This window comes from Argentina silus, assembly GCF_951799395.1.
Source record: "Argentina silus genome assembly, chromosome: 3".
In the NCBI taxonomy this organism is placed as follows: Eukaryota; Metazoa; Chordata; class Actinopteri; order Argentiniformes; family Argentinidae; genus Argentina; species Argentina silus.
In genome coordinates, this window is record NC_139657.1 from 14,904,184 (window position 1) to 14,931,542 (window position 27,359).

Sequence of the window (27,359 nt, forward strand, 5' to 3'; positions counted from 1 at the left end):
ACTATGCAGGTACTGTATAGGGACTTAATGTTAAGTGCGTATAAATACTAACATACCTGTCTGTGTGCAGGTGCCTGTGCCGCCTTTGTGGTGTGGCGCTGAGGAAAGCCAAAGGCTCAGAGCACGAAGTTCAGGGGTCTCTGGATGAGGCGAGCAGAGGCTCCCTGCGTAGAATGGGCTGCAAGGCTACCAGCTGGCCTGAGGTCATCCTCAAGGTCTTCAAAGTGGACGTGGGAGGGGACATGGAAACTGTCCACCCTCCATCTTTTTGTCACCGCTGCTGGATGGCCGCCATGCGAGGAGGGGGCTTCTGCAGCTTCTCCAGAACCCGAGTCTCTGAGTGGAGGCCCCACTCCATCCTCTGTCCTCTATGCTTCCCCAAAAAGCCCTCAATCCAGCGGAGAGGGAGGAAGCGGAGGAGACCCCCCCGTGGAGCACAGCGCCTTGCTAAGAAAACCAAGTGGGACAACCAGGACAATGCTGCCATTGGGACGAAAAGGCAATTGAGGGCAGGGAAAGACCAGCACCAAGGTCCCAGCCTCAGATCTTGGGTGAGACCCAGTGTCCAAAGAGTACAGTGGGTGAAGAGCATCACTCTTTGCCAGAAGGAGCACCTCAGTGTCAGGCTGCTCTCCGAGGAGCTCCCTGTGGACTTCCTGTGCTCCATCACCTGTCAGGTATGTGACCACCTGCTGTCCGACCCTGTCCAGTCCCCCTGCAAACACCTCTTCTGTCGCAGCTGTATAGTTAAATACAGCCGAGCTCTGGGGCCACACTGCCCAGCCTGCACCTTGCCCTGTGCCCCTGCTGACCTCACCACCCCTGCCAAGGCCTTCCTGGGGGTCCTGCAGTCACTCCCACTGTTCTGTCCCAGTGATGGCTGTGGGGAGCGGGTAAGACTGGACTCATTCAGGGCCCACTGCCTTAGCCACCATCTGGAGGAAAACCAGGAAGACTCTTCCCTGAAAAGCCTAGACAGCTACCTGCCTGTTAACAAAGGGGGGAGACCCCGTCAGCACCTGCTGTCACTGACACGGCGTGCGCAGAAGCACCGTCTGAGGGACCTGAAGACCCAGGTGAAAGTTTTTGCAGAGAAGGAGGAAGGTGGTGACATTAAGTCAGTGTGTCTGACGCTGTTCCTTCTGGCTCTACGGGCTGGGAACGAGCATCGGCAGGCTGACGAGCTGGAGGCCATGATGCAAGGTAAAGCCGTGAAATGTTGTTGAGATTACAGTATCATACAGTTTAATTTTAATGCTCACACTTGACAAGAAATATCAACAACACAAAAAAGGTTTTAGCTATGATGAAATAAGAAATCACACACATTCATACACAACTACCTTGGAAGTTGGAAAGGATAAATGTGGGGAACTCTTCTGAGATATGCTAAAAGCCAAATTTATCAATGTCAGGGGCTATCTGTAAATAGAAGTCTTGTCACCTCTCTCTCTCTCTCTCTCTCTCTCTCTCTCTCTCTCTCTCTCTCTCTCTCTTTCAGTCTCTATCTGTCTGTCTCTCTCCCTAATGCACAATAACAACACTTGTCAAGAAGTTGTTAGGATCAAAACAACATCAGCAGAACTTGTAGCTGCAAATTACACCAACCTCTGCTCTGGGGAATAGAGGCCAGCTGGTGTCTGTTTTCATCTGCAGCCAATACATCAGTTTTGCCAGCTTCACAGATTCACCTCTTTTTTAACATTCATAATTATAGTAAATGTAGGGCTTCAATTAGGAAACATTCCATACTGCAATTATCATCAGAGCACTAGCATTTTTTGATGGACTTGGTTGTCTCTTTCAGTCTTTTGGTACCCATTCATGATATGCCTGTTTGTCTTTTATTTGTTTTCATTATAACTCTTTCTACTTGTTTTCCCTGTCTTTCTCTCCCTCTAGGCAGGGGCTTTAGCTTGCATCCTGCTGTTTGTCTAGCCATACGGATCAACACCTTCCTGAGCTGCAGCCAGTACCACAAGATGTACCGCACTGTCAAGGCTACAAGCGGGCGCCAGATCTTCCAGCCCTTACACACCCTGCGCAATGCAGAGAAGGAGCTCCTACCTGGCTACCACCCCTTCGAGTGGCAGCCAGCCCTCAAGAATGTGGCCACATCATGCCAGGTGGGCATCATTGATGGGCTCTCAGGGTGGACGGCCTCAGTGGATGATGCCCCTGTGGATACCATAACCCGGCGGTTCCGTTATGACGTGGCCCTGGTGTCGGCCCTGAAGGACATGGAGGAGGACATCATGGAGGGGCTGAGGGAGCAAGGGCTAGAGGACAGCGTCTGCACCTCTGCCTTCAGTGTGATGATCAAGGAGTCCTGCGATGGCATGGGGGACATCAGTGAGAAGCAAGGTGGAGGGCCGCCCATCCCTGAGAAGGCTGTGCGCTTCTCCTTTACCATCATGTCTGTCTCTGTCCAGGCTGAAGGAGAGGAGGAGGTGGTCACCATCTTCCGGGAGCCCAAGCCGAACTCTGAACTGTCCTGTAAGCCACTGTGCCTGATGCTTGTGGACGAGTCGGACCACGAGACACTCACGGCAGTCCTAGGCCCTGTGGTGGCCGAACGGAACGCCATGAAGCACAGCCGGCTCATTCTGTCCCTGGGTGGGCTCCCTCGCTCCTTCCGCTTCCACTTCAGAGGAACGGGTTATGATGAGAAGATGGTGCGTGAGATGGAGGGCCTGGAGGCCTCTGGGTCCACCTACATTTGCACCTTGTGTGACTCCACCAGGGCAGAGGCCTCCCACAACATGGTGCTCCACTCCATCACCCGCAGCCATGACGAGAACCTGGAGCGCTATGAGTTGTGGAGGACCAACCCCTTCTCCGAGTCCGCAGATGAGCTGCGGGACCGGGTCAAAGGTGTCTCTGCCAAGCCCTTCATGGAGACCCAGCCCACACTGGATGCCCTGCACTGCGACATCGGCAACGCCACTGAGTTTTACAAGATCTTCCAGGATGAGATCGGGGAGGTGTACCGCAACCCCAACCCCAGACGAGAGGAGCGGCGGAGCTGGAGGGCTGCTCTGGACAAGCAGCTGAGGAAGAAGATGAAGTTGAGGCCGGTGATGCGTATGAACGGGAACTACGCACGGCGGCTGATGACCCAGGAGGCAATAGAGGTAGTGTGTGAGCTGGTGCCATCAGAGGAGAGGCGAGAGGTCCTAAGGGAGCTGATAGGGCTCTACCTCCAGATGAAGCCAGTGTGGCGCTCCTCCTGCCCAGCCAAGGAGTGCCCAGACCAGCTGTGTCGCTACAGCTTCAACTCCCAGCGCTTCGCAGAGCTCCTCTCCACCTCCTTTAAGTACAGGTAATGTAATGTTTTATACTGTATTTTTGTTTTTGTTTTAATGTATTTTTTTACTTGTGTTTTATTATGATTCTGAGATACAGAATATAATTTTCCAGCAATGGCTGGACTATACAATTCTAATCTATTTTATTCCATTGTATTCTAGGTACGATGGCAAGATCACCAACTACCTGCACAAGACCCTGGCCCATGTGCCTGAGATCGTGGAGAGGGATGGGTCCATAGGAGCCTGGGCCAGCGAGGGGAACGAGTCCGGGAACAAGCTGTTCAGGCGTTTCCGTAAGATGAACGCCCGCCAGTCCAAGGCCTTTGAGCTGGAGGACGTACTGAAACACCACTGGCTCTACACCTCCAAGTACCTGCAGAAGTTCATGGAGGCTCACAAGAACTCAGCCAAAGCCCTACAGGCCACCATCGACCCAGTGGAGACACAGGAGGATGCAGACATGTCACTGGAAGTACCAGACTTTTAAAAAATGACCATTGAAAATGGACTCCCCCAAACAGATTGAAATACCTCAATGTTTATCGAAATGCATCTAAGTTAGAGAATTTGATACATTGAGCCAGTTCATCACCAATTCCGCCATTATGGTTCCATACATTGAGCCAGTTCATCACCAATCATGACACGACACTGTGGTGTTACAATGGAGTGATATCACTGTCACACAGCACACCACCACAACCTGGCTTTAAAAATAAAAAATAAAATGATTTTATGTTTCTTAACAGCAGGAATATGTCTTAGCAAAATGGCTGACTACGATAATTTCCTGTACTGTCTGTTTCAGTACATTATGAGTGTATTTGTTCATATTGTGCAGTTCATTTTTGATAAAGCAAATGTTTGTCCCTTTTCATTGGTCCATCATTTGCTTTGATAATGCTTCCTAATGTACTGTACCTCAAATGACCAATTTCATTTTCTTACATAATTTCTAATCAGGGGTTGAACAGAATGTCCCTCTCAGCTCCTGCTTTTTATATCTATGTTTCAAATTGTGGTCATTTTGTGTTAATGATTTGAGTGCAGGGATCGGACAGTACTGGAACATGGAGCACTTCCTTTCCTCTGATTTTGGCAGGAGCGATTTTGTGTTTCATCCTTGGCTTCCTGTGAAATATGGGACAGTTTATTGTATTGCAGGGTTATGACACATTCATGAATTTAAACAGAGAGGTTATTTATGGAAACAGATGAAAGCACTGTAAGTCATGACAGGGAAATTGTGTTAAAAGACCCCACATTTATGATCACTGTATTAATTTATCACTAGGGCTGGAACAAAATGGAATCATGGAGACTCAAATTGTCTTTGTTTCGTGAGTGCCTTCTAAAAAAGATTGCTTTAGAGCTTTATAGTGGGGTCCTTGAGGGGCTGAATGGATGCCAGGTGACTTTGAAACCATCTTATCTGTTTTAGCATTTGCACAGTAAAGGAGAAATAATACTACTCTACCTCTTTTCACAAAATAAAAGATATACTGATCTTTTCCTTGATCGCATGAAAATACATATGGTCCATTACTAACACCCATGGGCTTGCCTAAAGAAGCATTTAGGTTTGCTTTGTTTTTACTGAAATCCTCCTATGTCCCTATATTTTGTTGCTGGTGTTCAGCCCAGCCATTTGCTTTCAGAGGAAAATGTTGTTAGAAAGTGAGACTTGGCGGAAACTGACTGATTTGTTTGATTGATTGATTTTATTTCCATCTCTGCCGTCACAATTTTTATTTGTGACAGGCAATTTTAGATATTTGACACATTAAATGTTCTGATTATATTTTACTGTCATGACTTTAATACGATGTGCAGAATATGTGTAATTTAATTTGACAATTGTCACAGTCATACAATAACATCAAGTTTTGTGTGTTTAATATTTTATGTTATGTTCTAGTTTTGAATTGCAATTTGCAAAATACAAGGTAATGGATATGGACTATGTGAAATCATGTCAGCAGTGTTGCACTCAATCTACTGGTGTCACATAGTAGGGTTTTGTTCTTTTTCAAGAGTATACCAAAAGTCAGGGAAATACAACCCATAGTGTACTAGTCTTTTCAATCACTTCCTGATTTGAGTAAAAACAGTTTGCACTTTTGTTCACCTCATGTTTGTATCCTTAGATCTGTTACATTTTTTGATAATGACTGAGTGAATTGTTTGTACATCTCTATGATACTGGTTCACTGTTCATCTGTACTGTAAATGACACAGCAGACAATTTATCACACTATTTACATTTTCTATATTTAGTGTGGCAGACTGTTTTTGATCATGCGAATGATATATGTACGGTACATGTATGCTGATGTGCACAATAAATAAATACATAAATGAATAAATTGTTTTAATATGATGTATTTTATTAATAGCACCCCCCCCCCCCGCCACACACACACACACACACACACACAAATGAACACATTCAGATTTGTTTGACTTATTCTTATACCCATTCATCCCAAATCAATAAGGGTGAACATAACAGAATAACAGATATTTCTTTAAATCTTTATTTAATCCAGTTTTTAATTTCTCCATTTATTTCATTTCAAAACAGCTATTTGAAAATATGAGTTCACATCTATGATACTGTATAATGAAACAATACATTGTTGAAACATTGTTAAAAGAAATTAAAAAAAAGTTCTAACAGCATTATCCACAGAATTCAGCAGGTTTATTGAGTCAAATTATTGGGCATGGACACACATACTGTATCACTCAAACAGCCTCCTGAAGAAGCTCTTCTTGGCTGGGGTCATCTTCAGTGTGAGGGGGGTCTTCCTGTGCTGCATCTTCATGGGGCTGCGTTTCAGGGGTGGCACCTGACGTGGTGGGGTCATCTCCTGATGGGGCAGGCCTCCATGGTCCAGACAGAAGTACTTGCTTTTGCCCTGCGAAAGCTTCACCAGCAGGGTCTCGGTCAGCTCCATGCACTGGGCATGGACCCAGTGGCCCTCCTCCCCTCTGGAACAGTAGATCATGGCTGGGCGACAGAGCTCGGTGGAGTAGTAGGGCTCCCAGGTATTGGGGTCCACCTGGCAGCCCAGGCAGCATTTGACCCAGTAACCAGTCTGGGTCTCATCCTCCTCATCCTCCTCGTTGTATGTGTCCCCCTCTCCATCGCTGTTGTCCTCCAGCTCATGGGGCTCACGGCCAAAGTATAGCTCCTCCGAGTCCTCAAGTGGAGCAGAGTCCTCAAAGTCTGTGGACTCCTGGCTGCAGCCCTGAGTCCCGTCCTCCACCTCTCCCTCCCTTTGGAAGCACACCTGGTAAAAGTAATGGGCTTCTGGTGGAGCTGGTCTTCCCTCAGATGGGACCCCTATCAGGACACTCCCTTCCCCCAGACTGCCACCAAACCAGGTGCGGCTGTGGTTGATGTCCCCTGTCCACTGAGGGGGCTCTCTGGGCTCAATGCGGATCCCACTGTCATCCAGGACCACACTGCTGCACTCCAGCCTCTTCTGGGTCTCAGACAGATACCCACCCAGGATAATGTACTCATGTGAGGGGCCGACGCGGGTGGCAATAGCACTGGTAATAGACACACCAGTGTCCAGGGTCTCACAGGAGAGCAGGGGGCTGCCCTGGAGGAGCTCGACCCGCAGGCGGAAGAGCCGAGCAGGGCGGGAGTCTGAGGACAGGGTGTGACCTCCTAGGAAGTAGACACAGTCCTCCCTGGCCAGAGCCAGGTGGAACGACTGGCCGTCGGCGAGCTCAGGTAAAGTGTGGGCAGAGCAGCAGCCGAACTCCAGGTCAATGAGGATGACCTGAGGGGGGCAGTCCACAACGCTGTTCCAGTTCTCCGTGGTCCGCTCCCCTGCTGGCATGTAAGACCTGCCGCCAAACAGAACACAGGCCCTCTTGCCCAGGCTGTGCACAGTGCTGATGGTGTGGCCGTATCGGGGCCCTGGATGCTCTCCCACCAGCTCTTTCTCCTGGCAGCGCAGGATCACTTTGCGGTTGCAGCCACGGCTGTCCAGGGTCAGTAGGTAGAGGCTGGCTGAGATCTCATTATTTGGGGTACGGCCCCCATGGATGAGGTAGCCCTCCGGGTGTCCATCATGGGGCTCGAGGTGGGTCACGGCGGGACAACGCAGTGGTGGAAGGTAGCATGAGTCATTAGAGAAGGAGATTGCTCGCAACTTGAGCTCCCCATGCTTCAGGCGTACCCCAAAAACCCCTGTTGGACAAGAGCGCTTGGGCCAGCCTTTCTGTCCAAACAGGAAAACCTCTCCATCCAGCTGCAGAAGGGAGCACCCAGGCTGCAGGAGGCCTGCACAGTTCACTGCAGTCAGCGGTTGCAGGGACATACTTCTGCAGGTGGCTGTGTGAAAACAACACAAACAGACGGCTATTAGTCAGCTGTTCATTGTTTTGATCTGAAGGCGTTTGTACTTTTCCTTTCCTGGTTATCGATGAGCTGTGTTTCACAAAAGCAAAAAGGAATTCTGAAATGTTTTCACAATTGCACAATAAATATTTTACAATAAATATGTCAGTCCAATCTTTTATATTTATTACTTTATTACATTTTAACCACAATCTCCCCAATATTGCTAACACCACATCAATGCCATACTAGGAACTATTTAACCACATGTAGCGTTTCTTGCCAGCAGAAAATTGTGAGACAATTTTACGTATCTCAGAATGTAGTTGTTTACCGCTCCTCTTTCATGTAATGAAATGGCCAATAGCCTCATTTCCCAACAGTCATTGCACAACGTCGTTGCTAGGGTCCCAGTGTACGCTAACCAGAGAGCCACATTGGCTAGCCAGCGTTTCACTCGTGTTTACGCGTGCCACTGTACAGGTATTTTCTACATTAATTCTAAAACTAATAGCAACATAGCATTACGGCATTCTGTGGCCATACTCGGTAGCAGGCAGCTTTGCCACCATTAGCATAGCTTGCTAGTGTCCCATAGATTGCAGCAGCCAGAACTGACCTAGCTAGCTAGCTAGTTAAGTCGCTTGGGTATCACTTTGCTCCCATCATCACCGAAAGATGTAATTGATGAATAACATAAATAACTAGTTTATGCTACCCACCACAACCATGTTTGATGTCAAATATATTGTATACGTGCATAATATACTGCGCAATACTGTGGCAAGCTGTCATAGAGAGTAGTTCGCTAGGTAGCTGATATGTCAGCTAGAATAGTCAACTTAATCAGTGTATATCCCCCTCCCCGTTGAAAGCATCTCAGCATGACTTACCTGCTCAGGTAGGACCTGCTTGCCTGTGGTTCTTGTGAAAATTGACTAGGGCTATAGTTAGATACTGCTATTAAAGGATGAAATTAGATATGTGACTTTTTAGTTGGGTAGACAGGCAGTTCGTGACAGAGTTTGTGAAGCTTCGTTGATTCAGATGAGAGTTTCAGATCTTGAGGTTAACTGTCTGTGACCGCTGCTGACAGGCAGGTGTTCTGCTGGATATACACACTGCACAATTTGTTTGGGTGGTGATAACACCGAGCTTGCACAATGATGACATTAGTTTATTGTTACAGTGTAGACCTACAATTTGTTTTTCAACAATGACTAGTGTAGTTGAAACCCCTCTTCATTAAAGTTAACTTCTCTTTTGGGAACTAGGCCTAATTGTTCTCTGATCTTGGTTGCCGTACAGTAGGCTCTATGCCCCCAGCGTACTGGTTATTAAAACTCTCAGAGCCATGGATATAGCCTAGGCCTAGTGGGAAATATCAATTTTAGCCCTGAAAACAATTTTAGTAAGTGTAAGCTATTGGAAATAGAGTAGGCTTATTTTAAAGCTCTACTGCACATGTCCTCTCCATCCTCCTCCTCACACCTTTCATCACAGTCTTCCCGTTAGCTCTCAGCTGTGCACCCCCACACAGACACGATGTAAAAGCTGGCTTTGTTAAGTCAGAGATGGCCAGGTAACTAGCAATTTTGTCTCACACCTAAATGAAGGTGGGTATTAAGGTCTTACTGCAGCTGGGAAACCCATGGGGCTCATTGTATCATGTTTTGTCAGTAAGCCCTCCAAAACCATGAGCTGGAGAGTCATCATTATCCCCTCAGTGAACAGTTTGGCATTCTCCCTCACATCAGAGAGTTGAGTGGTGTGTAGTACCATGTGCAGTCAGTGGAAGTGTGATTCATGTCCTCTCACAGTACACTGAACCTGATGCATGACTCACATATTAATCTGTGCTGAAGAAGGAAGGAGAGGAGTGGAGCTTTTTAAAGTCATTACTTTTATTTCCCTACTGAAGCTTGAATTCATTCTTATTCTATGTAGCCTATTGTATAGGATACAGACACACACAGACACAGCTTGAAGCAGATGTCTGCCATTCATTAGCATAATGTTTTTGTGTTTTTGGAGGAGCTGAGAGAAGACTCAGGGAGTGTGCAAAACAAAGGCTGCAACCACGATTGCCTGGAAGAACGTTAGAACTCAAAAACACAAACAGAAGAGCACCTGTGTCTCGAGCTGATGCTGGAGGGATGAGGGGAGTGGAGGGTAGTTGCTGGGGGAGGGAGTAGAACAGCAGAATCTACCCCAATGCCAGGGAGGAAATAAAACATTACTCCCTTACAGCTGAATAGGCAATGTGGAAATGTTTTTCATGAGTAATATTACATCCAATAAACATGCACTTCAGCACTGAAATAACTAACCTGTTCAATAGCTCCTTAAGGCAACAACACAATGTACTGTTGAAGGTACTGCCTACCCTGCTATGGAGCTGCTGCAGCTGGGTTGGTGCTGCTGTGTGGGAGGCACAGCAGTACGCCGTAGACCCCGGGCCATGCAGGGATTTGTATTGTATAATTGATAGAACAGAGTAATTAGAGTCTCTCGTAGCACCTGCTTCTGTCCCCTATAATGTTTCACTACCTGACGATTCTTCCCCTGCAGGAGAGTTTTGACAGATTACGCAGTGACAGTTGTGATATTATGACGATCACTCTGCTGCAGTGTTTATCACTCTTTAATGTTAGGGCAATCGCTTCCCCTGTAGTGACTGGAATTGAGCAGAGTGCCGGCAGGGTAATTCTATCTCATTCTGTCTCATATGGCTACTGTACGTATACTCTTGTGACAAATAGTCTTGCGTAGCCATACTTCCAAATCACAATGTCATGAAAAGCCTGGTCTCAACAAGGTTATGTGACAACTGACCTGGAATAGGCCTACTGTGCAGCTCAGCTCTCAAGTTAAATCAGACCCTCTCTATGTCTCCCCTTTCTTTGTTCCACCCTCCCTTTCTATCTGCTCTTCCTTTTACCCTGTATCTCTCCCTAAACCCTCTCTACTCCTCCTTTCCAACCCTCCATCATTGTTCTCTCGCCCTCCCTCATTTTCCATGTCAACCCATTTCTCTCCCTCTCCTTCACTGTCCTGTCCCCCCTCCCAGGTGAGCAGTGCCCTGGTGATAGCCTCTAGCCAGCCAGGTGTGTGGCAGGATGCCAGGGGTGAAGAGTGGCTCAGGTGCCCTGGCTGATGACCAGATGGTGATGGAGGCCCTGGAGAGTTTCTGCAGCTCTTCTGAGCAGACCTATGACCAGTTCCTGGCCTCCTTCACACACCTTACCCCAGGTCAGTCACACAGGCCACAGGTTGGGACTGGAGCATGTTGAACTGACACCTAACAGTGTTAAAGCTGATACACAGACAATTGTCCATTCTACTCTCGCCCTCCTCACAGGGGGTGCTGGAAGTGGACACACGACTGTGCCCTCAGGACCCAACCTTCTCCTTGGGGAGATGGAGAGATCAGTAGAGAGCAGAGACAGGAGAAACCCAGAGGCGGAAAGACAGCTGAGTGTTTGCGTCCTGCCTGCTGATCAGGAAGAGGTCAGTGACTCATGGATCTCCCTCTCTGTTCTGTAGGCTTGAGTGACTGCGGGCTTAAAGAGTAAACCTCTCCTCCAGGCTTCAATCACACTGAAGGCATAGTTTATTAGCCCCTCCAGTCCCCCCAGTCGTCTCAGCCCTTTTCCCCTTCTCTCTCTCCGTCTGTCTCCTTTTGGTTTATTTCCCCCCTCCCCCTTATTTCAGTGTTTTTCCATTTTCTTAAACCAAATGAGTGGATTGTTTCAGGGAGAAGGAAGGTTTACTTCAGATGTGAACATTGGAGCATGAACAGTGCTTAGGAGCTCAGGCTATGCCAGCTATTGATTTTGCCATGATTCTGATTAGGGGCTCTCTGTTGTAATCGATACTATACATCAGTGGACTGCACAGTGAAACTGATGGTCTCGGATAGGATCCCATATTTGGTTTCCAATTAATCCCCCTCTTGATTACTTCAAAGATTAAAAGGCAGTTGAATGAGCGCACAATCCTTTTGCATGAGAACTACTCTCTACTACTACTCTGAAAGGTACTCAACTGTCCAAACTCATTGCTCTAGTACTTACTGTATGTTACTACTGTAGTCAATAGTCATAGTAGGTCATCATGATGGAATATTATATTCTACACAGTGCCTAAATGTAATAAAATCATAATGAAAATTATTCTCCTTGAGCACACAGTGCAGTGAGCATAATTATTCTACAGTATGAGTATATTGCAGTGAATATCTTATTACATTTTCTTACTCTCTCTTTGTTGTGGTTCCAGATGGTGCTGGATGCTGGTGTGACAGTGGGCATCTGCAACCATGGAGACTTTCATCCACCAGGCAGAACTCTGAAGGTACAGTAGATGATTCTCTTGCTTTAGACCCGAAGCACATCCTTGCAATATATTCAAATTGCATTAGTGAATTAGTAAATTAACTAATTGGCTAATGCTCACATTTATGATGTTGCAGTGTGATGTTTGAATGTTAGCCTCAAAGTCAGGCACATACACATAACATTTGTATACTGCCACAGACCCAAGGTCAAAGCTATTCATCAAGCTTTGTTATAAAAGCACCACTGATATACTTAGACTCTAGGTTTGCACAACAAAACTGTCATATTAAATGTTCTGTAGTTTTCTAAATTTAGAAATGTTGATTGAAGGCCACCTCTCCATTATTCTCTGTAGTTGGATAACTACCTGGATGTTGGGGACTTCAGCCAGGAGGAGGAGGCCAATGTGACCGCTGGTCCAGGTACAGCAACTTATTCTCTCAACTGAACTCTCAAACACTCTCAGAATCCAGATCAGTGCATTGGGAAAGGTGTTTCTTTAGTTCTGCATAACGGCATTCTTATTATCTGAACATAAGACTGTTTAATTGTGTGCATGGATCATCATTAACATCAATGTATACTAATCTTTTCTGATTATGGTGGAATTAGAAAGTTAGTCTTTTTGCTGTGCAGTATTGATATGAGGCTTTGAGACTACAATGCTATTTCACGGAGAATGGTTCCATTAAGCGAAACTTCTTTGACAGTAAATTACAGAGCTCTTGCATTTTTCCCCCAAATACTGTAAAACTATGAAAGTGAAGTATTTCTTAATCCATGTACTAAGAATGCAACATCATGAAGTAGTCCCTCAGTAAGCCCATGGGAGGCATTTAAGGGTTCACCTTACATTTAATAGGATTTCGATAATATCATGTGCATATTATTTCTGTTATTATGCATACCATTCCCTTGCCATTTATTACGCATTTTCAATACATGCAAATTGCGCTATTAGTGTTAAGGGTCATGGCTTTCTCCTCTGACTTTCATGCAGTCCCTGTCCTCGTTTAGCAAACTGGGGCCAATGCTCTGTACATCTATACAACTGCTGAGATGTATGACATCTCATGACATTTTAATGAACAAGGCCCTCACCCTTAGCCTCATGGTTGGCTGACAGCACCAAGCAGATACCTCACCAACTTGTGTGTGTGTATGATTGAGGGGGGGGGGGGGCGGGGCTTGGTGTTCCGTGCCAAACGGTGAAAATCATCGGGTGTCGTCTCCCTACTGCCACTCAAAGGTGCTGACTAACAGAAACGGCTGACTGTGAACTCCCACCTTGATTAGCATGTATAATTATGAATGTGCTTCGGTGAGCGTAAAACCAGACAGAGAATGTTCTGGAGAGCGGGCGTGTCTCCCTGACACTGAGTGGGCTGTAATTGCCTTTACCGCAGGATCAATGACCACTCAGCATTTGGCATCTGTATGAATCTCACTGTCAGGGGAGACAGTGGTGGGTTTACTTTTTTATTGTTATGTGTTTTAGTAGTTTCTACAAGTTCATACTGTATAATACTACCGTAGGTATATTGAAGATATACCATGAAATCCTCATTTATGTGTTTGTTGGTACAGCCAAGTGATGTCTAAGCCAGTGATAACCTTGCTTTTATAACTGTTGGGAGCTCTTTCGTAATTTCAAACTGGGCCTTAAACTTGTTCAGGTAACACATTTTGATGTATCGCTTTTGACCTCTTGTGCAAAAGGTGGTGCACTGTCCCCACACCCACCCGTGCTTTGTCTTTGTTCCCTTTTTTTTGATTTCCTCTCAAGCTCCTCTCCTCCGCCCTCTGTTCCCATCCCAGAGTATGACTTTCACAGTGAGACTGTAATTAGCTGTTTAATTAAGATCAACATCGCCTCCGTCTCTGCCAAGCCAAGGAGGAGGGGAGGTTAGCGGACAGAAGGTGGAGAGTGTCAATATTTAATGGTCTCTCCTTTTTCAAATTGATTTAAATTCCCTTTTATGAATGCTCTTTGACAGTTGTCTAGGGCTGTCCTTTCAGTCTGTGCCTGGGTCTCGATCGCCCTGATGTTTTTGTCATGCCCCTGTTATTAGGAGTATAGTTTGGGGCTTGCTGTTTAGTTCCCTCTCTCTGTCTCTGTTATCTGCCTGTGGATTCCATTAGCTCTGTGGCAAAGAGGTGATTACAGCTGGCCAAGGCATTTTAAAACAGATTAGATGTCAGCCGCCCTCTATGATGCCTTTCATATGCTGGCCATCTAATCACCCCTCACCTATTGTCTGACTGGGCCCCTTCTCCCAGCGGAGTGGATCTGTTCTACTGCCTTATGCTGTGCTATCTGTATTCTGTGTATGCTGTCAGTCAGAATATTGGTATTTTGACACAATTCCATAAGGCCCTTCATTCTGATAGAAGTACAGAATCCTGTTACCTCTCACTGTGCCCTGTTTGGTTGTGTCATAGGTGGAGCTGAGAGGCAGAGATATGCTGTAGGGCTTTGCAAGTGTGTTTTACACAGCAAGTGCAGCCAGTGACACTCCAAAGGCTTACCAAGGTTACAGCTTGTATTGTCCCATGAGGTGTGAATTTGAGGAGGTAAAATCATTAGTCGTAAAATGATAATTTCTATGCACGATTTCCCAGTGATGCAATTCAATTACAGTGACAAGCAGCCCTCTCAGATCTACTGGAGCTTGGTTTTAATTGAACAATGAGTCAGTTCTAATTTTCTGTAATTTCATTGTCACACTCCTGGATTGCGATAATCATTTGCAGTGTAATGTTGTACTTACTCTAATCCTCAGGAATACAACAGCTTTGCTCTATGGGAGAAAGAGTCTGTTGTTCCAAATCACTATCAACTACTCAACCGTCATTTGAAAAAGGGCAATACTAGAAGAAAACGATATGGTCAGCTTATTCCTAGACTCACAAATATGTGTCTGAATCATCATATCCTCTCTCCTATCTTCCCATCCTCATTTATCTGAATAAATGAGTCTGTAGGTGAAAGCAATATGACAGAAACTCTCTTTGGCCTACCCCATCATATTGAAAGAAGAGACACTAGAACACAACTTGCGAAGCAGCCACATGAGGTTTCAGTGTGTGTCCTGTGTGTGTCTTCCCTCCTCTAAGATGGTGGAGTCCTACCTGGGGAGGTGGAGGAGGACCTACCTGCCTACCTGCCCTCCTTCTGTCACCTCACCCAGCTGGAGCTGACCTCCACAGCCGGGGTGAAGCGGCTGACCTCCACAGCCAAGACACAGGGGACACAGGGACAACATGCCAGTCCAGAGCAACATGTAAAGAGAAGGATGGCCACTAACCTACTATATAACCTGTAACGTCTGACTAGAACAATATTTATGTTGTTTTGGAGAGTATCTAGTATTTGTGTGTTATTTTGTTATTCCCTCAACCAGCACTTTGTTTTTCTTCTAAGATGCATCTATCAAGAACATTTCATTCACTTTTTTTAAATGTTTTTAATGTACTTCTCATATGTGTGATATCAGGCCCTGTATAATTCTCTCCATGTATTGTTTCTTTCTAGAGTGAAATTGAGGAGGTATTACCCTTTAGTCTGGATGAAAACTTTGACTACGACCATGTTATGCTGTCTTCCAAACATCCAATACCAAAGACCTGTGCTGGACCACCCTGATGGCTGTATGGACAATGTCCTGGTAGGACTGGGACGGACCTGGATCATAAAATATCACACAACCCAGCTGTCCAACAGCACCTGAAAACAACCTCCTTTGCTAGCGAGGCTTGGCTCAACAGGATTCATATAGCAACACTTATGTACAGTGTGCAAATAATGGATGGATGTGTGTGTGTGTGTGTGAATGCTTGTACCCCACTGAGTAAACACCCTGCTCTGTAATTAATGTCATGTTGCTACAGCCTGTCTTACTGTGCTTTTTTACTGGAACAAAGTGCTCTGGAAGTCTTTTTGGAGCAGGCCTGAAACCTGAAAGGAGACACCAAATATTTCCCCTAACTTATGTCTTTGTGTTCGCGGCTCCTTTGTGATTTGACATTTGAAGTGTCTCACAATGTAAGTGAGGATATTTCAATTTGTTCCTTGCTGTGTGTAGTTCTTTGTTCTCTGTCATGAACAGCGATTTTATATTTCAATCTTGGGGCCAGCTATTTTTTTTTATTTTCCATGTCCTGCTGTGTGTGTGTGTGGGTGAATGGGGTCTGAATACTACATGGAAGGGAGAGAGGGAGGGAATGTGTGACAGGGGTAGGAGTTCATACAGCAGAAAAGCAGAATACATCTTCCAGCACAACTGTTGGTTTACTTTAAAGCATTAAGAACAATGTGTGCGCATGTGCTTACTCAGTCTGAAGCAATGCATATTTAATGTCTGTTCCTGTCACCTCCAGTTTAATTGGTGGGTGGCAAAGTTGGAACAAGCCCAAAAAGGACAAGACCTTTTCAGACTTGTGTGTTAAAAGTTTCAGAGTAGACACTTCGGAACAGCGAACGACAGTTTAACATATTTGCTTGAGGTGGCCAAACTGGCGTTTCCTGTAATGTATATATCATGCTCCAATGTGCTTTCTCTCCTTTTTATACTCAGACTCTATGCCTGTGCAGTACCATATGTTTCCAGCCTCATTTATACCTTGGTCTTAGTCCTCTGAAATGTATATACTATCGCATGACATATGTAATGTTTTTATGTATTATTTTTTGTGTTTTCTCACAATAATAAAATAATAACATTTGAAAGCAGATTGAGAATGTGTCATTGAATTATCATTCGCTTCCCTGATTTGTCTGATTGAATGAAGCCCAACTAAATGTGTGTGCTTGTGTATGTGCGCGGCATGGCGTGTGTGTGTTTGCGTGTGCGTGTGTGTATGTATGTGTGTATGGGTAAACATGGTCTGGTGCTCCAGAGGACCTACAGATGGAGCAGGCTCCCCTCCCCAGGTGGTTGTGCTGCCTGTGGTTTGAGATGGGGGGCCACGACCACAGCCCTTCAGTTAGTGCTCTCCTACCAGGAGCCACAGATGGGGAGAGAGATAAAGAGGGCTACCCCCACAACCTCTCAGCCTCTCACAGGTGCACCTTTAGTGGGGCACCAACGGTAACCCCCAGGTGATGAGGCCAAGGAGAACAGAGGAGACGATAGCACTGCAGAGAACTACAACTATAGGGTCTCTCCTCTCCCCCAGCTGTGTAAACCTTATGACCCATTAACAATGACATTAGGTTTGCTTGGTATTCATGTTGCCCCACTATCAGTTTTATTCTTACTTTTGCTCTGACATTCAGTCCATAAGGACGAATGATGATCAGGTCTCCCACACCCTGAGCTGATTGTACTGCTGTGTGTACTGTGTATTCAGTTGGCCATCAAAACTGATCAGGAAGATTAAATGAAATGCAGAAAAGCAGCAGCATCCTCAGTACTTCAGAACTCAAGTCTAGACCAGTCTTAGAGCATAAGCTCCTGTTGTGGGTCAGTTTCACTCTTTTACTTGCAGCCCAGTAGGGCATCATTAACCACTCATTTATTTACTCATCACCAACAACTAATTTATGATCAGATAAACACTGTTCTTAATGTTCTTTAGTCCTCCAAAGCAAAGCTGGTGTTTATTGATGTTATGAATTTAATGGTTTCCAAGATATAGTATGCTATCTAAAAAGATCGCATATGTTGTTCCTTGGGGAATCTCCTTCTCCATCTTTGGATGTCGATGCCAGAAGAAACTTAAAACAGACCCTGGCTGGTTTGTGTGGGAGTCTGTAGAGCTCTCAGCCAAGGTTCTTTGCATATGGTATTAACTGTGCATGCTGTGGAAGTTTTCTCCTGGCCCATTTAAAATGGAGATAAAAAAATGAAACCATTAATATTTTATTATTTTGCCCTTGTCTAATATGTGTATGTGAACTGCCTGCTCCTTGCAGTATAATAAGTTAGGGTGGTTAAGCCTAGCGGTAGGAGTTTGTTTCCCTGTGCCGTTTGTATTGTGTTTCACTCCTCCTGAGGGTGTCACTGTTGCCTCATCTGTGGCTTCTCCATGCTGGTATGGAGGCAGTGGTCTAACCGCTCTGATAAGCTCCACAGCGACTGAGTTAGTGTACTACGCACGCACGCATGCATGCTCACACACACACACACACACACACACACACACACACACACACACACACACACACACACACACACACACACACACACACACACACACACACACACACTTGGAGATTTCCACAGCTTCATATTAGTTACTTTGTAAATTGTAATTGTCTGCTATCCTCATTAGAAAGGGCAGGTACCGCTGTTTATACTGCTTATACTGTTTATATTGTTTATACTGTTTATACTGTTCATACTGTTTATATTTTTTTGTACTTCTATTTTATTTTATTTTATTCTATTTTAAAACTTATTATTGCACTACTCTGTGGCACTGTCACTTTTGCATTTCACTGTATACTTGTATGCACGTGACAAATAAAGAATCTTGAATCTTGAATCTTGAAGGCACAGCAAGAAAACTGGACAATTGGTGTCAAAACTGTCACTAGCAAGATGAGTGACCTCAACAGCTTGTAAGAAATAAAAAAAAAACAGTGATTATCATGGTAACTCGAGTTGCTGTTTTTTCAAATGAACCACTCTACTGTAGGCTACTATAAATTAACTGGGTTATTAAGAACAACATCAAAAAGTCAACAGACTCCAGGTTATGCACTCTCAACTGAAGCAATTATAAGATGCTAGTATAAATAGCAGACCATGGAACAGTTATATTTTCTCATAAGAGCATCATTGCAGCAGTGTGGGCGTGTCTGTGGTCTGTGATGGGTTTCACAGGGGAGCTGTAGATTAATAGACTCAGGTGGATCAGATTTATGCACATGTCCCTTCGCTCACGTTCACATTTACGCGAACATGAGTTAACAGCATCTCTGTGTTATTTGATTTCCTCTCTCCGCAGCTCTTCCCTCCATGCACATTTATATCTCTGTGTCCAGAGCTAAAGCTGCGTTGATTTACAGAGGTATGAAATGATGCGGTAATAAAAATGTATGATGATAAAGCATCATGCCAGAAGGAGAGAGGAGATGAGAGAGAGGGAGAGGGAGCGAGAGAGGTGGGAGGGAGCGAGGGATAGAGAGGGGACTGTTGATCTCTGGAGCACTATTTATGTAAATTCCCCTGCATCCCCCATGGCAGACAGTCACCTTGCCAAAGCCAGAATGGCAGCACCTCGGCTTGTCTGGGCCACCAGAAAGACCCGGCTATGGATGAGGCTGGATCAGTTAGATTCAGGGGGACAAACAGGCAGTACCGCAAACGCCAAATGGGCAGAGAGAAAGTCCCAACTTGGCTGTATACTCCTTGGATCTATTTCACCTCCAGAATCCTGATAGAGCTGTGACAGGGGAGTTATGGATACTAAGAAACTTCAATGTTATCTGCCTTTGTGTAATAACGCAATGTTCTTGGATAAGGGTGGGTTTGTACAACAAAATGAACAAATAGTGACCTTCAAAATCCAGCAGTTACTTCATTTGGTGAAATGTCTTACATAGAGTATGCACGCAAGGATGCACACCCGCATGTACGCACACACACACGCACACACAAACACACACATATTCATTAAGTATCAGCTAATGCCAGCAGGGAACATATGTTATGAAATATGGTCTTAAAGGGATGGTTCAGCCTAATTTCTTGTTTAGGTGAAATATCATCTTACCCTGAGTTGTCCCAATAGACCTGTGAAAGCACACAACTTCCCTAAATTAGCATAGTTTAAATTACATGCCAAAATCTCCTCAGAGACATTTTTGGAAACGGCATTGCTGTTAGCTTGTGCTGTAGTAGCAAAGTAGATAACGGAGAACCAGAGAATCTGGCCCATGAGGACAACTCAGGGTAAGATGATATTTCACCTAAACATGAAATTAGGCTGAACCATCCCTTTAGTTGATTTTGATTGCAGCACATCATTAACCATTCATCAATTCCCTCCCAGCGTAATGATCATGACCCTAATGTGTGAAATCAGATTAAGTCAAGATCAAAGGTCACTGATGTGATTTGATAACAATAATTGCACTGATGATTTTCCAGTCATCTGCCACCAAGTCTATGATGTTTGGATATGAGCTAAAATCACCCCCTGTGTACTGGTACAGTATACAGGGATAAAGGTACACTGTATCTGGTGATAACGTGGTCCTATACAGGGAATAACTTAGCATTCTCTACTCTTCCCTGAGCCACAGTCTTATGACTCTGTGACAGGGCTGTGTGTTTGTGAATGTTTTTCCTCCCTGGAGCTCTGACCTGTCAAAGCTAATCGCTGGCTTCTCCCTCCAGAGGGCTTTTTCAGGCTCCAGGCAATCAACACTCGTTTTAGTCATGGGAAATAGAGGGATCTTTAACACAAGGGCGACACGCTCCGGGGCCTTTCATCCCTCACCTCCTTGGGAAGCCCTAGAGAGATTCAACAGACTGTGTGACATGGGAACTTGTGAGGGTCAGCTATTCCACCTATTATTAATGACTGTCTGGGCGTTATTCAAAAGGTTTGTCCCCGCCGTAGAATAACAGCATGCAAGTAGAGTAATGAAACAATGTTACTTTTTTTCTGAGGACTAATCAGTGAGCATCAGTGGTGGGAATAAGTGTGACCCACGTGAACCTGAGTGCCCGGAGTTCACCGTCTGCTGAGGACAATAGGAAATTGTAAACTGAATAGCAACCTGGATAATGGGCCCCCTCCCACAACTCACCCGCATGGACCAACTGTGCAGACTGACGAAGGAGGGAAAAAAGTAATTTTGTGTTCGATTTACGGTTAGCAGAGTCTGAGCGCTAAGCGATATGTATCACCAAAAGAACATTTTGTGCTTTGAAGCCCCACCGTCACTGTGGCTGGCAGGAAATGAGACAGGTTTTTCATTTCCCTGTCGCTATCTTCACTCACAAACTAAATAAGGGTTCCTTTGCCACAGGTCCCTGATTACATCTACAGTACCTACTACTCCTATGGTCACAATGGTAAAGGAAGACAACGTTTCTGTAATCAGGAATGTAATCTATCATGTATTTTATATTTATGGTATAAACGCTCAAACGAAACAGGGTCAAGTATATGTCTAGAGGGAGTCTCGGGGGAGGAGGGCTGGTTGATAATTGATTTCACCCCCAGTCTGTGTAGGGGTGGTGAGGAGGTAAGGCAGGAAAGGAGGGAGGGAGGGACAGTAGGAGGAGTGATTGACACTGTGAGGGGCTGTGAGGAGGATGCATGCTGAATGATAGATAGATAACATCATCAGGGATTGAGTGAACCTGGGAATATCACCTCATAACACTCTGAAATGGCAAATGGCAAATAACACTCTCATCTCCCCTCAAGTGATTCCTTTTTAATGTGTTCTTTCCATTTGCTCCTGTCACAAGTTTAATAAATTTCACTTGTTTTACGGGTTCAAATCCCAGGACACAGGGCACCAAAAAGAACAATCTTTATTTTCCCTTTCTTCTTTTACTGGTATAGATTAATATCATATACAAAATAATTACTGTCCAGTAATATAAAAGACCAAGCATTAAAAACAATACAGCAACAATTCATTAAGACTAAACATATAACAGGCTGTGCAGATGAGTAATTCACAGTCCAATCTGATGCTGCTGAATAATCCAAGCTGACTCGCTGACATGTTCACCGCATTGACCAGGAAGCTCCAGGAACACAAACACTACAACAAGGGATCCTAAGTCTCCGTACTTTCACTTGTCAACAGACTTGCACCAAATGTGAGATTGCCTGTTTTTCCACCCTTTACATCAGGAGGGTTGAGCCTTATCGACAATCTCACTCCAGGTGTCAGAAGCTGGCATAGCATTGCGGTGAGTCTGTCTGTATTTAAGGGGTAAACAACCAGCATATCAGAGTGTCTACAACCAGCATATCACTTTACAGATGTAATTAGGAGTGGCAGGGGTCATCAGGTTTTCAACTTGGGGAAGTCCAAAGTAAGGCGTGATAGTTCATGCATAACACAATAGCAAATCTTGGTGATATCATGTACACAGCACACTGCATAACACACACAATAGCAAATAGTAAAATGATATAGACACAGCACACAATATGTATATATAAAATGTACACACCAGTGATAATACAGCACTCACCTTTGTTCAATGGCCCTCAGATGTGCAGTCAAGGTGGACAAGCAGATTGTTGTCAGTGAAACAGGTGAAAGTCACCCCCCAGAGGTACTCTTTAAACTTAATAGTAAAACCATTCTCTGTATCTAGGGGGCATACTGCTTCTCCCTGGTCACTCTGAATGTCTTAATGACTCATCTGCCTGAGCTTCCTGTACCTCAGGCTCTACCTCAGGCTGTACCTCAGGCTGTACCTCTCTTGGCCCTCCACTGTAACAAGGGACACTGCTGCTGTGGGCAAGGATAAAGGCATACATAAGGGTCTACTTATCCCCCCACCACAATATCCATCACCTGGCCCTGGCACTGCATCAGTCTCTGGGCTTGGAGGTGGATTAGGTGTGTAACATGCTAACACATCATCGAGGTAACAGATTATTCCTGTGGATGGTCTTCTCTGGACACTTTCTCCCGGGAACAAAGGCATATCGTTGGCTCGCTGGCAGTCGTACCTGCGTTTATTTCAGTCTTGTTGGTTCTATGTGTACTCTGCTTATAGGCCTCCATCAAGATTTGATGGTGGAAGTGGACACAGTCCTCCAGGTCATGTCTCCTCTCCTGTTGGGCTGCTCCGGTGGCCAGCTCCACCTGCAACAAAGAGTCGAATTAGGCTAGTACTACTATGCACTGTGTTATTGTAGGCTTGTAACAGTGCAGAGAGATGGTCTGGTTTTTCATCTTGCAGTAAAGACAGCAGGTCTGTTTGAACCTTCCACACACCCCATTGGCCTGGTCTGGACGCCGCAGGGTGTTGGCTGTGGTGACTGCAGTCTGGTCTCTAGTTGGTACTGCCCACCCAAACCTTGAACTTTGAACCGTCATTAGACGGTTCCCCCAAGCCCTCCAGACTGGAATCAGTATTCAAGTTAAAGGGTTTGCAAAAATCAGCAAAGGCCAAAATAGGAGCTTTTGTGAGTGCTTTTTTCAATTGATCAAATGCAGATTGGCACTCCGGTAACCAAGTCACATGTTTATTTTTGTTTCCCAAAGTGGTGGTACCAACTAGCAATGCATATAGAGGTGATGCCACCTTGGAAAAGCCAGGAATTAACCGCTTGTAATACCCTGCAAGGCCCGGGGTCCGTCTATAAACTCTTTCCTTACTGACAATGTGGCCCACCTTGCTCAGGAAGAGTTTGCACTTGTGGGGCTGGAGTTTGAGGCCATGTTGGTGGAGCTTCTCAAACACCTGTTCCAGGGGTTGCAGATGGCTGTAAAAGTCTGGGGAGAAAACTAACACATCATCCAGGTAAATGAGCAATGTATCATTCACAAGACCCCCTGGAGGAGCCTGTAGGGACTTGTGGGTGAACTTGGTAACAGCAGCTACAGGTCGTCTCATGGGAACAGTAATAGGATAGGGGTTTACATTTCAGATTTGAATGAGGATCTTCCCATTTTTAGCCCAAGCCTAGCTACTTGCCATTCTTCCTCCTAGTCAACTCCAAGTCCAAAGGATCATTTCACTCCGTGCTGGTATTTCTACCGACTCCTGGCATGTCGGTCTGGTTACCTCCATCAGATGGTTCATCACAGGCAACCCTCCTGCACACAGCTCAATCTCATTGTTGGCCTTGGCAGACACGGTCAGGCAGAGCGCAGTTTCACTGGGGTGGATGCCCTGAAACACACTCTTCCAACATTCTGAGATTACATTCATTTCTTTTCAGCACCTAGGCAGCTATCTGTGACACTCCTCCTGCACTCTTAATTTTGTTTTGCATATCAATGCCTGTGGGTTGGATCTGTTTCTCTCTTTCTCTCTCCTTCCCTCCCTTTCTCTCTGTCCCTCTCTTTCTTTCTCTCTCTGGTGTGGCTCATACTGCTGTTGTTATTGAAGGATAAGGATAAGTGAGGGGTAGGATGGGGGGAGGGTCCTCACACTAATTTACAAACAAGGGGCCCTTAATGTACTGCCAATTCACAATAATATTGATATGCATGACCCTCCTCCTCATCTCTTGCATTTCTTTTTTCATCTTCCACCCCTCTTTTAGCACCACAGTCTTTCTAACAGGGTGTCTCCCTCATCCCCTCTCTCATTTGTCTCTACGATTATTATAAAGCCCACTCCAGCTTGGCTCACATTTTCACTGCAAAATGAAAACAATTGGTGGTTATTTGAATGGCCCTGCCTGGCCTCCCTGGACTTGAGGAGAAAAAACACAAGCGTTTAATCTATTCATCCATCTGCATGGAAATCAATGGGCCTGCTGTCCTTCAGACACACCCCTGCCGTCCAACCTCATGTTTGCCCCAGGAACAGTGGCAGTTCGTCACTATAGGCATGTTAGGCACGGCTTTACCAATCATTGCTGTCTAAATAAAAAAATAATTGTCAAGCAAAATTTTAGATGGGATTTTATGCACGGTGTCAATTTACCGGGCCGGGCTGGCCATACCCACCCTTGGGCTTTCTTTTGATTTTAACTGGGATGTTACTATGACAACAAATGGTTATCACAGCGGGGGTGCCTTACGCGGAAGCTGCACACTCATTCATGACTTTACAGTAAATCATGCTCATACTGCTGACAAAAAAACTTGAAACATGAACAATAGCGGTGGTCAACACTGAGAGAGATACGCAAGTTTGAATGATTTATCCATTATCAAGGCGATCGGATTATTTAAATGTTTTAAATTATTTAAACGTTTTAATGAGCACATAGCCTACCCCCTACTTGGCAAGTGTCTTACCAATTAAAAAAGGTATGAGACGCCATTACCCAGGAATCATGGCTGCCTCCTGAGTCAGCAGCCACAGTGTGAACTGGAGATTGACAGGGGTGTGATTGTTCACTGAAACTAAATCCCCCAATCTCAAAACAACACATCTTTTGTTTGTATATCAACATTAGGAATATTGCTGTGAATCTAGATTAAGATCATTTGGGGTGTTTATGACCTAGTGTAAGGTTTTGTGTTGGATGAGTGGACCCAGGTGCGGTGCATAGAAAGAGGCAGACGAAAGGCAGAGATACAAAATAAAAGTTTGTTTACTTGAAAAAATAGGTTCTTGATAACACAGGATACAAACACTAACTTCCACGAAAATAAAGTGGGAGAAAGCAAAGTCTCCAAAATGGAAATAGTAGACAAAAGGCAACGAATGTAATTAGAAAAATAAAGAAAGAGAACTACGTCTCATAACTCAAACTCATACATATCAAAGGCTTACTTTTCTCAGGTGATCGATCGAACGGTGCACACACTGTGAAGACTGAGTGGGGAGTGAAGGGAAGTGAGGGCATATAAAGCATAGGTGACAATCAAACACAGGTGCAGGTAATAAGCCCATAATGAGTGAATGAGTGAGTGAAAGAGTGAGACAGCACAGTGGGCGGCTGGAGGGAGACCCCTAGGGCTCACACTGGGAAGTGCGCCCCCATCCATAACAACCTTGGTTATGGATTTGACTGACAAATGTTTTAGCGTTATTGAATGTGTATTGAACTAGGACAGAAGGGTCTGTGTGTGTGTACAGAGTAGCTAAGTAAAGAATAGAAGATTGACTACATGGTTTCCTAGGCTCTCTCTCCCAATTAGACCATTGAGTTTGCCTTGGGCTTTATGGGCTGCTTGTTAACCTTTTAGATGGCTATGAAAAGGTTACTGGGCTCATTGTTTTTTTCTTTCCGTTTTTTTTATTTATTTTTTATTAATTTACTCTTGCTTTGTATCTTCCCTGTTTTTGAAATAGGTGTGTACTCACTTTGGGCACCTACTGTTGTACAAAAGGTGTTATACAAATACAGTTTGTTATCATTTATCAATTATCATCTTACTCTGTCTGTACACTGTATTACCACGTAATTCCAAATAACACTGCTAAGGCTGTGCGAAATAACACTCACTTGGGTCAAACTGTGGGTTATTCATTTCAAAGGTTAATAGAATTTAGCTAAATTAAATGTAATAAACATTGGACTTAATTGATTCACTGTACTGCACTCAGATGTTAGCAGCATTTTTAATTACTAATCTGACAGTTTCTGTAGCTGCGTTCTGTAATAAATCAAATAGCTGTAACTGCCTTGTTCTAGAAGTGTTGGATGTATGAATGTGGAAAAGAGAAGGAATGTTGGCACCAAGGCTCGTTCAGAGAGAGGAAGAAAAGGAAGCGAAGTGAAAGGCTGATTGAAAAAAGGAAAATCAATCAAGCGAGCCTGTCTGATTGACAGCTTGCCAAGGTGTTTTCTGTGAAGGTGTCAAGTGCTGCACAATTGCTCTCTCTCTCTCTGCCTCTGTCTCTGCTTCTCTCTTTCTCTGTTTCTCTCTCTCTCTGTCTCATCCATCACTCTCTTTCTCACCCATCATCACACTGTCCTATTCTCCTAAATGTCTCGCTAAACTCCCCCAATATCTCTCCACTTTTCACTCCATCGTACCTCCTCCTCCACGCTCTTTACCACACCATCCCATTCCTTCTCTTCATCACTCCTTCATTTTCTTAGGTGGAGAGATGCACTCACTGCCAGCCACTTAAGGTTGCTGACTGACACTCCTTTAATCTTGTTGTTCCATAACCTTCAGAGGAAAGGGAAGTGATGCTCCAGCTGCCTTCACATAAATACCTCTCCTTCCCTCCATTCCTCCCCTCCCACCCTACCTCTATTCCTCCCTCCCTCCGCCCCCCACTCTAGTCAGCGGAGTGGTTGTTTTGTGCCATTTGTTTTCATTAATATGCTTGCACATACATAACAGGGGCAGGACTGAGAAACAGGACAGAGGGAAATGGCATTGGGCTGCCATTGCAGTTGCGCTTGGAGACCCGCCATAGCTCCAAGAGCGGAGAATGCAAAGAGGCTGGCAGAAATGTACATTTCCACTCCCTGTAACAATGGCTGCACAAGCTGTATTAGGCACTCTGACGACACAACTGACATTCAAGGTTGTGAGATAGGCTTTTTTCAGAATACTGTGTGGTATTGGCCTTGTTCCACATCGAAGAGAAGTCATACTGTAATTGATACAGCATTTTGTGTATAGATGCAGATAGTGTTTGAGAGCAGACAATGGTGAAGACCAAATAGCTGTTATTGTACATTGTATTCTTCACTAAAAATCCAACTTCAGTGGACAGAGATCTATTCTAAGCAGCACCTGGAAGCACTGTGCAATAAGTATGTTATTAA

At 44.9% G+C, this 27,359-nt stretch overlaps 3 protein-coding genes across 3 annotated transcripts in view; 2 read left to right on the plus strand and 1 right to left on the minus strand.

Annotated features, from left to right (window-relative positions):
* The window catches only part of rag1 (recombination activating 1), a 5,218-nt gene extending 1,416 nt beyond the window's left edge, over nucleotides 1-3,802 (plus strand). The window contains exons 3-5 of the mRNA XM_083667270.1: nucleotides 71-1,203; nucleotides 1,903-3,322; nucleotides 3,471-3,802. Coding sequence (XP_083523396.1) covers nucleotides 71-1,203; nucleotides 1,903-3,322; nucleotides 3,471-3,798 — 2,881 coding nt within the window. The 3' untranslated portion in view covers nucleotides 3,799-3,802. The remainder of the gene's footprint in view (nucleotides 1-70; nucleotides 1,204-1,902; nucleotides 3,323-3,470) is intronic.
* A 2,204-nt stretch (nucleotides 3,803-6,006) lies between these two features.
* On the minus strand, nucleotides 6,007-7,939 carry rag2 (recombination activating gene 2). Its single transcript, XM_083666194.1, has one exon. The coding sequence runs from the start codon at nucleotides 7,649-7,651 to the stop codon at nucleotides 6,056-6,058; it is 1,596 nt and encodes a 531-aa protein (XP_083522320.1). The 5' UTR covers nucleotides 7,652-7,939; the 3' UTR covers nucleotides 6,007-6,055.
* Nucleotides 7,940-8,089: 150 nt separating this feature from the next.
* On the plus strand, nucleotides 8,090-16,663 carry iftap (intraflagellar transport associated protein). Its single transcript, XM_083667364.1, has 7 exons — nucleotides 8,090-8,154; nucleotides 10,742-10,923; nucleotides 11,033-11,181; nucleotides 11,953-12,027; nucleotides 12,367-12,433; nucleotides 15,129-15,295; nucleotides 15,547-16,663. The coding sequence occupies exons 2-7, from the start codon at nucleotides 10,791-10,793 to the stop codon at nucleotides 15,655-15,657; spliced, it is 702 nt and encodes a 233-aa protein (XP_083523490.1). The 5' UTR covers nucleotides 8,090-8,154; nucleotides 10,742-10,790; the 3' UTR covers nucleotides 15,658-16,663.
* Nucleotides 16,664-27,359: the final 10,696 nt, after the last annotated feature.

Bases quoted from the DNA above. Each gene is read 5' to 3' on its own strand.
- iftap (XM_083667364.1), top strand. From the start codon at position 10,791: ATGCCAGGGGTGAAGAGTGGCTCAGGTGCCCTGGCTGATGACCAGATG. The intron at 10,924-11,032 runs GTCAGTCACACA...CCCTCCTCACAG, and splicing joins CTTCACACACCTTACCCCAG to GGGGTGCTGGAAGTGGACAC. The intron at 11,182-11,952 runs GTCAGTGACTCA...TTGTGGTTCCAG, and splicing joins TGCCTGCTGATCAGGAAGAG to ATGGTGCTGGATGCTGGTGT.
- rag2 (XM_083666194.1), bottom strand. From the start codon at position 7,651: ATGTCCCTGCAACCGCTGACTGCAGTGAACTGTGCAGGCCTCCTGCAG.